The sequence below is a fragment of the Ursus maritimus genome, unplaced genomic scaffold (genome assembly GCF_017311325.1).
Source record: "Ursus maritimus isolate PB19 unplaced genomic scaffold, ASM1731132v1 scaffold_6, whole genome shotgun sequence".
Taxonomy (NCBI): Eukaryota; Metazoa; Chordata; class Mammalia; order Carnivora; family Ursidae; genus Ursus; species Ursus maritimus.
In genome coordinates this window covers 20,318,428-20,334,320 of record NW_024426774.1, presented here as the reverse complement: position 1 = coordinate 20,334,320, position 15,893 = coordinate 20,318,428, and the positions used below count along the sequence as shown (strand labels likewise).

General features: G+C 60.0%; 1 protein-coding gene across 3 annotated transcripts in view; it reads left to right on the top strand.

The window, feature by feature from the left end:
* The window catches only part of OTOF (otoferlin), a 91,179-nt gene extending 75,448 nt beyond the window's left edge, over positions 1-15,731 (top strand). For 2 of the 3 annotated variants that reach the window (XM_040622999.1, XM_040622998.1), the window contains 21 exons: positions 545-706; positions 886-1,005; positions 1,482-1,643; positions 1,735-1,897; positions 2,461-2,531; positions 3,992-4,021; positions 4,429-4,560; positions 6,471-6,537; positions 7,203-7,324; positions 7,448-7,582; positions 7,914-8,051; positions 8,566-8,693; positions 8,814-8,984; positions 9,818-9,978; positions 10,689-10,831; positions 11,217-11,305; positions 12,671-12,769; positions 12,906-13,147; positions 13,272-13,450; positions 13,557-13,657; positions 15,551-15,731. In XM_040622999.1, coding sequence (XP_040478933.1) covers positions 545-706; positions 886-1,005; positions 1,482-1,643; positions 1,735-1,897; positions 2,461-2,531; positions 3,992-4,021; positions 4,429-4,560; positions 6,471-6,537; positions 7,203-7,324; positions 7,448-7,582; positions 7,914-8,051; positions 8,566-8,693; positions 8,814-8,984; positions 9,818-9,978; positions 10,689-10,831; positions 11,217-11,305; positions 12,671-12,769; positions 12,906-13,147; positions 13,272-13,450; positions 13,557-13,657; positions 15,551-15,731 — 2,796 coding nt within the window. Of the gene's footprint in view, positions 1-544; positions 707-885; positions 1,006-1,481; positions 1,644-1,734; positions 1,898-2,400; positions 2,532-3,991; positions 4,022-4,428; positions 4,561-6,470; positions 6,538-7,202; positions 7,325-7,447; positions 7,583-7,913; positions 8,052-8,565; positions 8,694-8,813; positions 8,985-9,817; positions 9,979-10,688; positions 10,832-11,216; positions 11,306-12,670; positions 12,770-12,905; positions 13,148-13,271; positions 13,451-13,556; positions 13,658-15,550 lie in introns of all 3 variants that reach the window. The other variant, XM_040622997.1, reaches the window with a different exon arrangement.
* The last annotated feature ends 162 nt before the right edge of the window (positions 15,732-15,893 follow it).

The following is a 15,893-nucleotide window of genomic DNA, read 5'->3' as shown; positions in this document are numbered from 1 at the left end:
TCCTGCCCTGTCACTGGAATCTCAGGAAGGAGCTAGGCCAGCATGTCCCCCCACCCCCCACCCCACAAACTCCTGCCACAGACAGACCCAGCTCAGGCCCAGAGTCACTGGAACATGTTCCAGCAAGTCCTGCTGTCATCAGCCTTCCCACACCCCTGGGCGCCCCTGCCTTCTGCCCACACCTGCTGAGTCAGTAACAACCTCACAGCTCTCCAAGGGAGCTCTGGAGTGGAGAAGGGAAGGGTGGAGGTGACCCCTCCAGAGCTGGGGAGCCGCCCCTCCAGCTACCGGGATCCCCTGAGAGCTCTGGGCCAGAGGTAGGAAGATCTCATTGCTAGCCCCGAGTCCCGCATCTGCAGTTCACTGCCAGCTTGGCCTTGAGCAAGTCTCCGGTGGGTCCCAAGATTTGGTTTTCCCCATCTGTAAAATGGGGTGATCACACCTGCCCTTAGCTCCAGGGGCTGTGGTGAGGACAGATCCCAGGTGTGAACATCCATGGTAAACTCAAGAGCTGGAAGGCCACCTTGGTTATCTGTCGTATCAGGGCAAAACCGACTTCATGGGCCGGACCTTTGCCAAGCCGCTGGTGAAGATGGCCGACGAGGCGTACTGCCCGCCCCGCTTCCCGCCGCAGCTCGAGTACTTCCAGATCTACCGCGGCACTGCCACGGCCGGGGACCTGCTGGCTGCCTTCGAGCTGCTGCAGGTGGGCCACAGGGCAGGGCCGGGGGCTGCTCTCCCCCCGTCCTGCTGCGAGGCCGGTTCGACCGAAGCTGGGGCCTGGTTCTCAGGAGCCTGGGGTGTTGGCCTTCCCTGTCTCCCCGCAGCACCTGACAAATAACTCATGGGGAAGGAGAATGTGACACTATGACTCCCATTCCCCAGATTGGGCCAGCGGGGAAAGCGGACCTGCCACCCATCAGTGGCCCTGTGGACATGGACCGAGGTCCCGTCATGCCTGTGCCCGTGGGCATCCGGCCCGTGCTCAGCAAATACCGAATCGAGGTGCATGAGGGTTCTGTTGGGGTCCTCCGGGCCCTGCCCTGGACAGGTCCCGCTGTCTTCTGGCTTCCTTGCCCCCTTCACTCGGTTCCCATCAAGGCTCACATGCACACATTACACTGTGGGCATCGAGAAGTCTTCGGCAACCTCAGAACACTCATTTCTCAGACAAGGAGACTCCTCAGTCCGAAGTCACACCCAGAGCCAGCGGCAAAGCCAGGCTCCTGCCCGTGCAGCACCGGCCCGGTCCTCACTGAGTCACACCGCATCATTCCCAGACCTTCCCCGGCCCTCCCGTCTGCGCCCCCACACCCACCCTCACCCTGGAGCCGCTTGAGGACGCCGGCCACTCATCAGCTCTCCTGGCCCTTGCTCGTCCTGACTTGCTGCCCGCGTCCCTGCCCAGCTCCCCCTCAGGTGGCCCAGCCCGCCCTCCACTCGTCCCACTGACTGCGGGGCTCCCCTCTCCCCCCACCCAGGTGCTGTTCTGGGGCCTGCGAGACCTGAAGCGGGTGAACCTGGCCCAGGTGGACCGGCCGCGGGTAGACATCGAGTGTGCAGGGAAGGGGGTGCAGTCGTCCCTGATCCACAATTACAAGAAGAACCCCAACTTCAGCACCCTCGTCAAGTGGTTTGAAGTGGTGGGTACAGGCCCCGGGTGTAGCCAGGCAAGGTGGGGGTGGCCCCTCTGTGCCCCCCTTGAGCCCAGGCTGCCCTTGCTGCACCCCCCAGGACCTCCCGGAGAACGAGCTGTTGCACCCGCCCCTGAACATCCGGGTGGTGGACTGCCGGGCCTTCGGACGCTACACGCTGGTGGGCTCCCACGCCGTCAGCTCTCTGCGGCGTTTCATCTATAGGCCCCCAGACCGCTCGGCCCCCAGCCGGAACACCGCGGGTACGGCCACACCCCGAAGCCCAGGCCGGGCTCCACTCGGCCCCCGGGAGGAGCTCCTGCCCGCGGAGCCGCCGGTCGGCTAGGCAGGGGCATCCGCAAGCGGGCGTGGGGGAGGCAGGGAGGCCCCTCTCCGGGGACCAAGCTACCTTTGGCTGCCCATCACTCTAGAGCCAGAAAGCGCCAGAGCCAAACATGGTCTTCGAGGGCCTGAGGGCAGGTAGCTCCCTCTGCTCACTTATGGATGAGACCCAGGCCTCCCTTCCAGCCTCCCTCCTGGCCCAGCCTCCACTGTTTCACTCCGCGGCAGCTCAGCCTTCTCTCTGGCTCACACTCTACCTCTCCTTATGCCTGTCTGTTCTCTCTCCATTGCCCTGTCCCTCCCTCTTACCTCAGAAAGTTCCAGAATCAGCTTTAGGCCTCTGGTCCTTCCAATCACCTCTGACTCTTCCTGTCATTCTTGTTCCTCCCTGTCTGTCTGCCTGTCTGTCCGTCTCTCTGTCCAGTCAGGCTCCTCCGGGGTGGCCGCGTGCTGTGCAACAGGGGCCCCTCCTCTCACCCCACAGGGGAGGTGGTGGTGAACATGGAGCTGGAGGCACCCGTCAAGAAGCTGGAGACGGTGGTGAAGCTGGGCGCGGTAAGGCACGCAGCCTCAGCCCCACGCTAGCTGGGACCGTGTGGCGCTTCTCAGGAGCAGGGCCGCCTCCTCTGGCCCACAGCCCTGGGCCCCCCAGCCACGCACATCGTGGTTGAGGGCTAACCCCAGCTATGTGTGCAAGCGGTCCATCCTCGCTCTGTCCTGGAAAGCAGGACTGTCCGCTCTGCGTGGGCCTCAGAGTGCGCGTGAGCGTGCAGATGTGCACGAGCGCGGGTGTGCGCGGATGAGAGAGAGAGCAGGAACCGTCTGAGGGAATAGCCTGTGATCATATTTACTCCAACAAACTGCACCATAGACAATAGATTCCCTGCACGAACACAGTGCGCTTTCCAGAGGCTCCCTGGTTTTCCGTCCCGGCCATGCACAGACCAGCCTCCCTAGGCCTGGGCTGGGGAAGGATTTCCAGGTGGAAGCTCCTAATTCCTCTTGGTTTGGGGGATTTGGGCCATTTATCTGCCAGAGGGAACCCCGTCATCTGGGATTTAGATCAGAGGGAAGGGTGGGAAGGAGGCCCCAGGGGGCAGATGTGGGCTTCCTCCCTCCTAGATTCTCTCTACCCCATTCCTGACCTCAAGTCCTTCTCACGGCCTGGGGCACCTCCTAGCTTCTGAGGTCTGGGCTTAGTCTGAAATGACCTTCCCTTGGCCCACAGTCCTTGACCCCAGAGGGTCCCAGGCAGCTGGCTGAGTTAGCAGTGGGCATGGTTCTCAGGAAAGGGGAGCCCTGCCAGGAAAGCTTGCTGCTCCAGGGCTAAGCCTGGAGATCCTGTGCCCTCTCAGCTCCCACCCTCCCGAACTACTCCCCGAGGGCTCCTCCTGGGGCCGGGGGAGAGCCCCCTAATTTCAGACCCGCAGTGAAAAAGATAGTGGACGGCACGAACCTGAGCTTCCCCATCATCACCCAGGCCCTGGGCTCTGGTGGGGTGTTTTCCAACTATGCCATCGTATGAGCATCCACTAAATGTTTAAGGCTCTTGCCCTCGTAAGGCCGGGGGACAGGGGGTGGAGAGTAGAGTTGACCCCGTCTAGCCAACATTACTGAGCTCCCGCTGCATATGGGTCAGCCTCTCTCCAAGCCCGAATGCCCACTGAAGACATCTGGGAAGTTACAACTATGCAAATGCCCAGTCCCCACCCTTGGACGCAGCAGAGACCTGGCACCGGTGGTTTGTCAGAGCCCCCCGTGAGTCTAACGTGCGGCCAGGGTGGAGGACCACCACCCTTGAAGGTCTGAGGAGAAACATCTGCAAAGCAGACCTTTCGCAGGCTCACCAGGCAGTGTGACAGAGCGCAGGGGCTTGCACAGTGAATGTCCCTGCGTGAGCCCCCTCTCAGCTCTCGCCCTTCTCCTCTCCTCTCCTCTCCTGGCTGGGCGCCTGCCTGCCGCTTCGGGCCCCTGGTGGCTAATTCTGTCCCCATCTCCTTGGTTCCCCTCTGCAGACTTCTGATGCCGTCATCAAGGTGGATGTGGTGAGTGTGGGGCCATGTGGGGGCTTTGGAGAGAGAGGACCCTACAACAGCATAGGGTATCAGGCCACGGGGCCTGCATCAGGGACTGAGCCGCTCCCCAGCCCCTGGATGCTCAGGGCCAGCACAGTCCTCCAGAGACGCAGAGGGGGCAAAGCCGCTGAGTGCCAGTAGCGCCTCGGCCCATGGCTCAGATTGGCAAGTCGTGACCCTCCCTAGGCTGTGGTATCCTCCTCCTACAAAACAAGGCCCTGCCCCTCTGACACTGGTGGCCCCCAGGAGCCTCACGGAGTCTAGGGCTTCCCAGAAGTAAATAGAATGGAGGGGGGAATCCTTGGGTGGTCCAGGGCTCAGAGAATGGCCAGGGCGCAGGGCTGTAGGCAGGACTCTGGACCTGGCCAACCCTCCAGGCTGATGAGGAGAAGGAGAAGAAAAAAAAGAAGAAAAAGGGCAACTCAGAAGAGCCAGAAGAAGAGGAGCCGGATGAGAGCATGCTGGACTGGTGGTCCAAGTACTTCGCCTCCATTGATACCATGAAGGAGGTAAGGCCTCAGGCCTGGGCTGGGGAGCCGACCCCAACTCCACATCAGCCCCTTCTATCCAGCTTCTCTCCCATTCCCCACCAGAGCTGGTTCCCCCACTCCATTAACACGAGCTTGGAACAGACTTGTCCCACATCCTCGAGGATCTAGCTCAGGACCCACCTTTTCCAAGATGGCGGTCCAATCTACCTTCCCTGGCTTGGTTTTCTCTTGTCTCACTCATTTACACCACAAACATCTCCTCAGTATATATGACGAGTCAGACACCATCCCAGGTACCGTGGGAGCCAAAGATAAGTCCGTACCTGCCCTGAGGAGCCGTCCTGGACATGCCAGCTGATACAGTACGGTGTGATGACAAAGGCAGATCAATGCCTGGGGGAGTCAGAGAAGGCTTCGCAGGGAGGGTGACCTTTGAGGAAGAGGAGAAATGCGTGCAGAGAACAAAAGGGAGCAATGCTTGCTGGGTAGAACCTGGCCCTCTTCCCACTGCTTTGCTCTGCACATCGCTGCCAGCTGTGGCTGTGGAATGTTCTCCCCTGCTGTGTGCATGCAGCTTCTGCCTGCCGAGGCTGATTGCACATTCCAGAAAGTGCATTTCTCCTCTTTCTCGTTTGTCTCTCTCCATCCTGCCTCCCCAGCTCAGGGCACTCCCTGACTTACCAACTGATCAGAAGGGACATGTGCCTGTGGTGTGTTTCTTCCGTAGGACCTGAGCTGATCCAGCCGCCCCCTCTCCCCAGGCCCCTTCTGTGACCCAGGCTGTGTGTGATGTTTACCGTCCACGTTAGGTTAGCTGGCTAAGCTGCTGTAGCAAGTTAGATTGGTGTGAACAAGACAGAAGCTTCTTTCTTTCTCCTGTGTCTCAGAGAGTGGTGTTAGGCTGGTACGGGGACATGATGGTGGCAGGTACTAAGACACCGCCGCTTGTTGCTGGCATCTGTGTGGTTAGAGATGGCTCACCCTCAGTCCTAATACCAGAGCACAGGAAGGGGTAAAGAGGAAGCACACTCCTTTTCTCTTAAGGGCCCAACGCAGAACTTGCACAAATCATTTCCACTCATGTTGGCCAGAATCTAGTCCCTGTAGCCACACTTAGCTGCAAGGGAGGCTGGGAAATGTAATCTCTGGCTACAGGCCTGTGTGTCCAGAAAAACTTCTAAAGAGCAGGAGGGCAGATAATTGGGGGTCACCTAGTTGCACCTTCTCCCACCATCATCTCCTGGTTTCAAGCTGGCCACGCTGGAGCTCCAAGGGGCAGCCTGTTTTCTCGTCCCTGCTCCTGTAATTTGCAAGGTCTGCCACTAGGTGGCGCCTTAGTTGATACCCTGTGATTTCCAGCAGGTGGGGTGGACTGCAGGGAAAGAAAACACATTTTCTGATTCAGTTATACTTTTCTATATTCAAAAAAGAATAATGCCACTAAGAATCAACACTAAAATGCATTTTATTTTTAAGTAATGCACAATTTAAAGAACCACGAACCCCTGACTACAGTTAAGTCATATTGCACACGTAATAAACTTTTTCTTAACCCACTTACACAGAGCACGTGATGAGTTTGAACCCCAGTAGGAACGTGTTTGTTTCTTTTTTTTTTTTTTAAGATTTTATTTATTTATTTGAGAGAGAGAGAAAGAGCACGAGCCAGGGGGCAGAGGGAAAGGGAGAAGCAGGTTCCCCGCTGAGCAGGGAGCCAGACACACGGCTCAGTCTCAGGACCCTGAGACTCAATCCCAGGACCCCGAGATCATGACCTGAGCTGAAGGTTGATGCTTAACCAGTTGAGCCACCCAGGTGCCTGAAACGAATTTCTAAGTATTTAAGACTGGTCTGAGACCACAGTTGGGGTCAAAAGACCCCTCCCCAGGAAGCCCACCTTCCTTCCTCTTCACCTCATCTTTTGGCAGCAACTTCGACAGCAAGAGACCTCAGGCACTGACCTGGAGGAGAAGGAGGAGGTGGACAACACTGAGGGTGAGCCTGGGACCGTGGGTCTCCGCCTCCCCTCGTGCCCCTGGAGGGCCGGCTCCCTGCCCGCCACACCGGCTGCTTCTCTTTCCCCTCCTGGGGGCCCGCACGGCCGCAGCAGCCACAGGCAGCTATCACCAGCCCTCTCCGGGCACCAGGAGCAGGCGTAGGCCCTCAGCTAGAGTGGCTTGTGCTCGAACCAGTTCAACAAGTCACAAGGATGAACAGGCATTTAGAGCCGCAGAACATCAGAGCTGGAAGGGAGCTCAGGCCTCCAGCATTTTCCAGACCTTTACCATGGAACACTGTTAATGGGTATTCCAGAGGGAAAAGGGACTCTTGGGTCAAATTGATTAGATGGGTCTTTCGGCACAGGACTTCCCAGTGCCTTTAATATACAAATGTTATTATAAGTCTCTAAATGGGAGATATGATATAAAATATTTTTCCAGCTTATCTGACCACAATGTACCCTTTCTTCTAAAACAGTTCAGAAACATCTACAGCTGGTGTCCCACTGAATGCAGTTTGGGAAATGCTGATAGAGAACAGCCCTCTTAATGTGACAGACAAGTAGCTTGAGGCCAGGGAGGAGAGTGAGCTGGCCCAGGGCTGTGCCCCATCATTTCTGCCCCAAACTGACCATGGCCTCCTTTTCTGGTTCTGGCCAGGCCTGAAGGGGCCGATGAAGGGCAAGGAGAAGACAAAGGCTGCAAAGGAAGAGAAGAAAAAGAGAACCGGCCAGGGCTCTGAGGCCCCTGAGAAGAAGAAACCCAAGATTGATGAGCTCAAGGTGAGGGTCTGGGAGCAGACCCACCAGGGCCGTGGGGTCCTGCCTGGGGCAGGAGGTGGCAGATGGGGCGAGACAGAGGCCAGAGGTCATGGCTTGTCCCCCGGACGTCCTGGCCCGGCTCAGGTGTACCCCAAGGAACTGGAGTCCGAATTCGACAACTTCGAGGACTGGCTGCACACTTTCAACCTGCTGCGGGGCAAGACGGGAGATGACGAGGACAGCTGCACTGAGGAGGAGCGCATCGTGGGCCGGTTCAAGGTCAGCGAAGGACGTGAGCCCGGGCCCTGAACCCTGAGCCCTCCCCGGCCACCCCAAGCCCCAAGCCCAGGGCTGACAGTCAAGTGGAATTGTCAGCTACACACTGATTGGTAAAATATGAAAATATTTCTATGCTGATTTAAAAAAAAAAAAAAGAGCATCTGCCCTGAGTGCCCCAGCCTCCACATTGCCCTGGCCACTCCTTCCAGAACCCCCGGACTTCCCTCTGATCCAGCAACTAAAGGGTTAAGGCCCTGAGCAGCAGGGTGCAGACCCTCAGTGCCACCTCTGCCTGTGGGAGCTGCACCCTGACGCCCCTGCCTTGCCCCAGGGCTCCCTCTGCATGTACAAAGTGCCACTCCCAGAGGACGTGTCCCGGGAAGCTGGCTACGACCCCACCTACGGCATGTTCCAGGGCATCCCCAGCAATGACCCCATCAATGTGCTGGTCCGAGTCTATGTGGTCAGGGTAAGACTCCCCTCAGATCCTCTCCCAGAGTCTCCAGTCGCCCTGCCCAGGGGGAGCTAAAGCACTTGCAAAGTGAGCGCCCCAACTGGGAGGCACCAGAAGGGTCATCTGGTCTAGTTTCCACATTTTTCTCTTTTTTTAAGATTTTATTTATTTGAGAGAGAGAGAGAATGAGTGGGGGGAGGGGCAGCGGGAGAGGGACAAGTAGACTCCCCACTGAGCAGAGAGCCAGACACGGGGCTAGACCCAGGACCCCGGGATCATGACCTGAGCCAAGGGCAGATGCTTGATGGACTGAGCCACCCAGGCGCCCTTGGTTCCCACCTTTTATAGAGGAGGAAGCCAAGACCTGAGACAGGCAGTGACTTGCCTAGGGTTGCGGAGCAAGTCTCCTGTCTCTGGTCCAGCCCTCCTCCCTTTGCCGTCCTGGGACCACCAGGGAGCGGGTGAGGGCACTGGAAGATGAGCAGGGTGTGGGGGGGGCCTGCTCAGGAGCACCCCTCCCCCCTCCCAGGCCACAGACCTGCACCCCGCAGACATCAATGGCAAAGCCGACCCCTACATCGCCATCCGGCTGGGCAAGACAGACATCCGAGACAAGGAGAACTACATCTCCAAGCAGCTCAACCCTGTCTTCGGGAAGTAAGGCCTCCTGGTGTTCCCCAGGCCCCCTCTCCGCCCCGCTGCAGCTTCCCCAGCCCCACACCCACCCACACACCCACCCCACCCTGACCTTCAGCCCTTCTAACCCCCACCCGCCAGGTCCTTTGACATCGAGGCCTCCTTCCCCATGGAATCCATGCTGACGGTGGCCGTGTATGACTGGGATCTGGTAGGCACCGACGACCTCATTGGGGAAACCAAGATCGACCTGGAGAACCGCTTCTACAGCAAGCACCGCGCCACCTGCGGCATCGCCCAGACCTACTCCATGTGCGTGGGGCGGGACAGGGCAGGGCGGGGGCACCTGCTGCATCTTGACACTGAAGACAAGATTAGAGATTGTGATTTGGGAAGGAGGCTCTATGACGTTTTTTTTTTTGGTTTTTTTTTTTTAGATTTTATTTATTTATTTGACAGAGATAGAGACAGCCAGCGAGAGAGGGAACACAAGCAGGGGGAGTGGGAGAGGAAGAAGCAGGCTCATAGCATAGGAGCCTGATGTGGGGCTCGATCCCAGAATGCCGGGATCATGCCCTGAGCCGAAGGCAGACGCTTAACCACTGCGCCACCCAGGCACCCTTCTATGACGGTTTCTGTTCCAGGCCAGGCCTCCTTCCCTATCGACTCTGGGCAGACCACAGATTCTAAGACAGGGAGAGAGCCAGAGGATTCCAGGACAGAGGGGGCAGGGCAAGGAGAGAACAGTGGGCTGGGAGGACAGGCAGCACTGTTCGGCAGAATCCACTGGGGATTGGCCAGCCTCTGCCACTGACAGGCTGCGTGACGCAGGTCACATTCCTAACCTCTCTGGTTATCAGTGTCCTCACAGGAGTCTTCCACGTACCAGAGGCGAGGGCACAGTTGGGGAATGGGTTGGGCTGCACTAGCAGAGGCTGAAAGCTCATCCTGGGGACACAGGGCGTGTGAGGCTGGAGCCTGGGGTCAGAGGGATCAGCCTCCAGCAGCCCTAGTGGCTCAGGTGGGACCCACTTGCTGACACGGGCAGCAGCCAACTTAAGAGAACTGACTGGAACCAGTTACCACCTGGGGATGGGCCCAGCTGCACCCTGAGTCCCACGAAGCCTGTATGCCCCCTCCCACAGACATGGCTACAATATCTGGCGGGACCCCATGAAGCCCAGCCAGATTCTGACCCGCCTCTGCAAGGAAGGCAAAGTGGACGGTCCCCACTTTGGGCCCCCCGGGAGAGTGAAGGTGTCCAACCATATCTTCACTGGGCCCTCTGAGATCGAGGATGAGAATGGTAACAGGGCTCTGAACACAGCCACGGGTGGGGCGGGGGTCGGAGGCCAAGAGGAACCCACACTTCCCTGTGGCAGGACCTCAAGGTCTAGACTGGGGTCTCCTTAGACCCTCTGCCCATCAGCCTAGAGTCCCACCCTTGTCTGCCCAGCCTTTGCCCTTCTACCCCATCCTACTACGCCTGCCCACTTGTTGCCTTCTCTCTCCCTTTCAGAATTCCTGAAGGGTAGAAAGGACCTCCCCATTCTGCCAATGAGGACCCTGAGACCCAAAGTGTTTCAGTGACTTGCCCAAGGTCACATGGCTCTTCAGAGGCAGAATGAGGGTGGGGGCCCAGATCTGACTCCAAGCCCTGGGCTCTCGCCACTGCTTTGCCCATGTGGCACTTCCCAGAGACCAGGAAAGTGTGTGTGCTGTGGGACTCTTGCTGGCCACCTTCAGGGTGCTGGCCAGGAAGTGGATTCCTGCCCTCCCTGCTCTCACAGCCCCGCGGGATTCTCTGGTCAGAGCCAACCCAAGGACACAGGTCTTGCTGGGGCAGCTGAGAATTTGGGCAAGCCGATTCTCCCCTGTGCCTCAATTTCCCCAACAGTGAAAAGGAGATAGGATGGACAGGTGATGGCTCCAGGGCCTCTCTGTGCCCGAGTCCAGCCCAGCACAGGTTTCCTGTTCTGCTGAGGCCGTGCGCCGCTGACCCACCCGCACCCACAGGTCAGAGGAAGCCCACAGAAGAGCACGTGGCACTGTGTGCCCTGAGGCACTGGGAGGACATCCCCCGCGTGGGCTGCCGCCTGGTGCCCGAACACGTGGAGACTCGGCCGCTGCTCAACCCCGACAAGCCGGGCATCGAGCAGGTGACTCTCGCCTGGCCGAGATCTGAGGTTCTTCAGTATCTGGGATCAGGGAGGCCCAACCTGAGTCCCTAAAAATGGATCCTCATTCGCCACGTTCCCAAAAGCCTGGCAGGCACTTCCCCACCATGCCCCTGACAGCAAGTCTAGTGGTGTGTACCTTTGCTTTGAGTGACAGTCACGTTGGCTCGGGGCAGCCCGGGGCCGGCTCCCCTAGACGCTGTGATTGGCTCTTGGTGATGTCATAAGAATTCTGGCGTCCGAGGATGAAAATTGATGAACTGGGTCCTGAGGGAACAAAGGTTGGGGGTGGAGGGCAGAGAAGAAAGCTGGCCTCCCTGGGCAGGGGGAGTCCGTGGGGAGATTTGCCATGCCCCCTCCTCCGCAGGGCCGCCTGGAGCTGTGGGTGGATATGTTCCCCATGGACATGCCGGCCCCGGGGACGCCTCTGGACATCTCCCCCCGGAAGCCCAAGAAGTGAGCTTCTGGGGCCCAGCACCACTTCCTTCCCACCCTCACCCCTCCCCACCCTTCCGCGACCTTCCTTCCTGTAGGGGCCCCAGGCTCAGATCACCCGCATCACCTTCGTCAGCGGTGCTTCCCCTGTGGCCTGGTGGGGGGAAGAGAGCAACCCATCCAGCCGGCAGGGGGGCCAGCCCTGGGTGGGTCCCCTTCACCCCCACCCAGAGCCACATCCCTGGTGTGCGGTCGGTGAGGCCGGGAGACGCTGCGCACTTGCTAGCGCCCTCCAGTGGATGGTCATCCTCAGAGCGGCCACTGCCCCCAAGCCTGCTCTGTGTTGTCCCCACTCCAGGCGGTCAGTAAGCCCTGCCGGGGAGATACGCAGAAATAAGGTGCGAGGGTGGGAGAGTGGAAAGAGCGCTGGATCAGACACTGAGCTGCCTGCCTCTCCCTCTTGACCCTGGCCAGGTCACGTTGCCTCCCTGGTCCTCAGTTTTGCCATCTGTAAAATGGCAGGATGGAGTTGCTGCCAGTTCTGACATCCTCAGGGGCTGGAACCAGGGCCAAGGGCATGGGTGGGAAAGTAACACACTCAGGGAGGCCCTGGCAATATTTAAATTCTTAATTTTTTAACAGGGGGTCCCACATTTCCATTTTGCACTGGGTCCTGCCAATTACAGAGCACATTGTGCCTGCAAGAGCCTCCAGGTCTGAGGTCACCAGTGTGCTGTTCCAGGGCCGGCCACTAGGGGATACTGCACCCCATTGTGTCACCTGGGACTTGTAGTCAGGGTGTAACTCTAACTCCAGGGAGAGCCGCACTCCAAGTCACGTGAAGGGCGTGACTCAACCTCCCTCCTAGTGGTTGAAATGCAACCTCCGATTTATAGTGACAATTACACTTCAAGGGGAAAAATTCTCTTTGGGGACAAGGACAAAAAGGAAACCAGATTCCATGGGTGTCCACTGCCAGCTGCTGGGCTTAAACGTACACTTGTGTTAGAACTGGAGTGTCTTCTGGCCTCTGGAGACCGGGGTCGGGCTCAGCAGCCCCCAGCAGTGGCCCCTGTCCCTCCCAGCCCTGCCCAGCCTCCCTGTCCAGGAGTCTGCTCTGGGTCCTGGCGTTCCGGCCAGACAGGCTTCAGCAGCCATGCTGGCTGGTGACCCTCTCTCCCTCACCCAGGGCCCCAACATCCCCCTGTCCCCTCAACTCCCCCTCCTCGCCCCCTTCCCTGAATCATCTCTCTCCTCCCCAGCCTAGCCCAGACCCCATGCTCTCCCCGAGTCCCCAGGATCCCCTCGGTTACCTGCCCCATCTATACCCAAGACCCTGGGGCAGCCCGCTCCTCCAGACCACCAGCCAGACTCTCCCCTGCCCAGGTACGAGCTCCGGGTCATCGTGTGGAACACGGACGAGGTGGTCCTGGAGGACGATGACTTCTTCACTGGGGAGAAGTCCAGCGACATTTTTGTGCGGGGGTGGGTGAGAGGGCCCCTGGCCAGGGGGGTGGGGGGACCCACTGGACTGGATGAGCCCACCTTCCTGGAAGGCAGGAGAGGAGGGAGGGGGTTCCCTGCAGGTGGCCGCAGGCCTGGAGCCAATGGCACCTGGCAGGTGGCTGAAGGGCCAGCAGGAGGACAAGCAGGACACGGATGTCCACTATCACTCCCTCACCGGCGAGGGCAACTTCAACTGGCGCTACCTGTTTCCCTTCGACTACCTGGTGGCTGAGGAAAAGATTGTTATCTCCAAGAAGGAGTCCATGTTCTCCTGGGACGAGACGGAGTACAAGATCCCGGCACGGCTCACCCTGCAGATCTGGGATGCCGACCACTTCTCCGCGGACGACTTCCTGGGTGCAGGGCTGGGGAACGGAGCGGGTGGCGGGGGGAGGTGGAGGCAGGAGGAGCCCACCCCAGGGGGGGGCGGGGGGGTCAACCCGAACCCAGCCCGTCAGAGCTGACTCCGAGGCTGCTACAGGGGCCATCGAGCTGGACCTGAACCGGTTTCCCCGGGGTGCCAAGACAGCCAAGCAGTGCACCATGGAGATGGCCACAGGCGAGGTGGACGTGCCCCTGGTTTCCATCTTCAAGCAGAAGCGCGTCAAAGGCTGGTGGCCCCTCCTGGCCCGCAATGAGAATGATGAGTTCGAGCTCACGGTGGGGACCACCGCTGCTTCGGCGGAGGGCCGGGCTGGGCCAGGCCGGGGTGCTGAAGGCCCAGCGCCCGGCCTGCGAGCGGGGATCCTTCTGTTCTTTTCTGCAGGGCAAGGTGGAGGCAGAGCTGCATCTCCTGACAGCCGAGGAGGCGGAGAAGAATCCTGTGGGCCTGGCCCGCAATGAACCCGAACCCCTAGAGAAACCCAAGTGAGTGGGCAGCCTGCCTGGCCCCCCTGCCGCGCTGGTCTGCAGGGAGGGGCACGGGGACAGGAAGGAGGGGCCAGAACCTTCTGGTCTTCCTGCTCCCCCTCTGCAGGCACCTCGGCTCTCTGTCCCTTTCTGGGCAGGGGAGCCCCCTCCCTCTCTGCTTCCTGCTGGAATCCACCCCTCCTCTGAACCAGCCAGCAGCTGCAGTGGTGGAGTGGGGAGCCCCAGACAGGCCTGATGGCAGGGCAGGTGCCCAGAAGTGCACACACTCAGCTCAGGGTCCCCCCGCCACCATTGTGAGGCCCCCGCTACACCCTGAGCCTTTGTCCTCTGTGTCCTTTCTCCGCGCTCCCCCCTCTTGCTGCTCCAGCCGGCCAGACACGAGCTTCATCTGGTTCTTGAACCCTCTCGAGTGCGCCCGCCACTGCCTGTGGCACACACACCGCGGCGGGCTCCTCACACCGCGGCTGCTCCCCTTCCTCGCCCTCTTCCTCTACTCTGTGCCTGGGTGCCTGGCCAAGAAGGCCCTGGGGGCCTGAGCCTGGCATCCTGCCGGCTCCGGGACGCCTCACTTCTTCCTCTGGACTTCGGGCCGATGAGCTTGGCGGCGTGCGGCACAAGCGCGTGCACACACACGCGTGTGGCACACACACACACAATGAACACGGGCACACACAAGTGCACGCACACACACGGCAGCTTTCAAGCCGTCGAACAGTCCCGTAGGCTCTCAGAACCAAAATGCCGGTCGTACGTGAGTGCGTGTTAGGCCAGAGGGGCTCCGCAACTTGCCTGAGGTCATCTAGCAGATCCGGGCTAAGACCCAGCTTAGGATTTCGAATTGCCAACCCAGTGTTCCGGGCAGGACGCTGCTTCCTGTCCTGGGGACGGACTGACAGACTCTAACCCAGGGCCATTGGCAGAAAGCAGTTGACTTGTGGACGGGGAACGGGGAAGGGTTTGGCCAGGACTAGCCAGCAAGGCCTCACTAGCTCCCACCAGCCACCGCCTCCCAGCCCAGAGCCGTTTTCTGCCGAGTAGGACAGGGAGGCTCTCCATCCAGTCCCCTCAGCTTAGAGCAGCCGTGAGGGGCCGGGCACGGTGCCTAGCCCGGCACCTGCCTCTCTCTCCCTACCCTTCACCAACCCCGGAGGCAGGGTCTGCGATTAACCCCACTGTGTAAGTAGGAAACTGAGACTCAGGCAGGGGCCTCACTTGTTGGTTGCCCCTGGGCTTGGAAACCAGGTGCCCTGAGAGGAGCCCCGCTCTGCCCTAAAGGTTCTGGAGGGCACAGTGTGTGTCCTCCGGGGGTCGCTGGGACAGGAGTTTGAAAAAGCCTCCTCGGTACATGAATTTTCTATCTTAATGTCTTCTAAAACCAACTGTTTTCGTAACGCCGACAACAGAAGGCAAAGCTTAGCAAGCCCCTCTGGTCCGGGAGGCCGAGCACAAGGTAGAGCCGCGAGCGCTGAGTCCCACAGGGGCTCCGCCGACCCTTGGCAGGCCCGGTGGGGACCGACGCTCGTGTTCATCCGGTTGAGACTTGCCGGCTTCCCAAAGACCACGTGGGGCCGCCCTGGTGCCCAGACTGGGAGCTGGGGAGTGGAGGGGCTTCCCAGTAACCAGCCCAGGCGGCCCCTTCCATAGCCGGGTGGAGGCTGGAGGGCTGCCCGACTGCCCCAAACCCCTCTCGGCCTTGGGAGGAGCCCGGGCGCCAGGCGGTCGCCCGAAGAGCCCAGGGAATGGAAGCAGCAAAGCTGGTGCTTAGAAAGGGCTCGAACCCTGGCTCCAGCAGGCACTGATTTTGGGCCCAGGGCTGTGGCAGGGCCTGCTGGGCCCTAGAAGGGCTGAGGGCATGGGGTGCCTGACCGCGGCCCCCCTTCTGCCCCCCAGCCGGCCGGACACCGCCTTCGTCTGGTTCCTCAACCCCCTCAAGTCCGTCAGGTACCTGATCTGCACGCGCTACAAGTGGCTCCTCGTCAAGGTCGCGCTGGCGCTGCTGGGGCTGCTGCTGCTGGCCCTCTTCCTCTACAGCCTGCCCGGCTACACGGTCAAGAAGCTCCTCGGGGCCTGAAGCCCCACGGCCTGGCGGCGCTCCTCTCCTGGACCTGGGCCTTTGCCCTCCTCTCCCTGGGGAGCGTGGGAACCGCAGTGTCCACCCTGGTGGCCGCAGGCCCCGGAAGCCTGCCTCCTGCTGGTGGGGCTGGTGACCCGCCCCTTTCATCCCCCCCCCTCC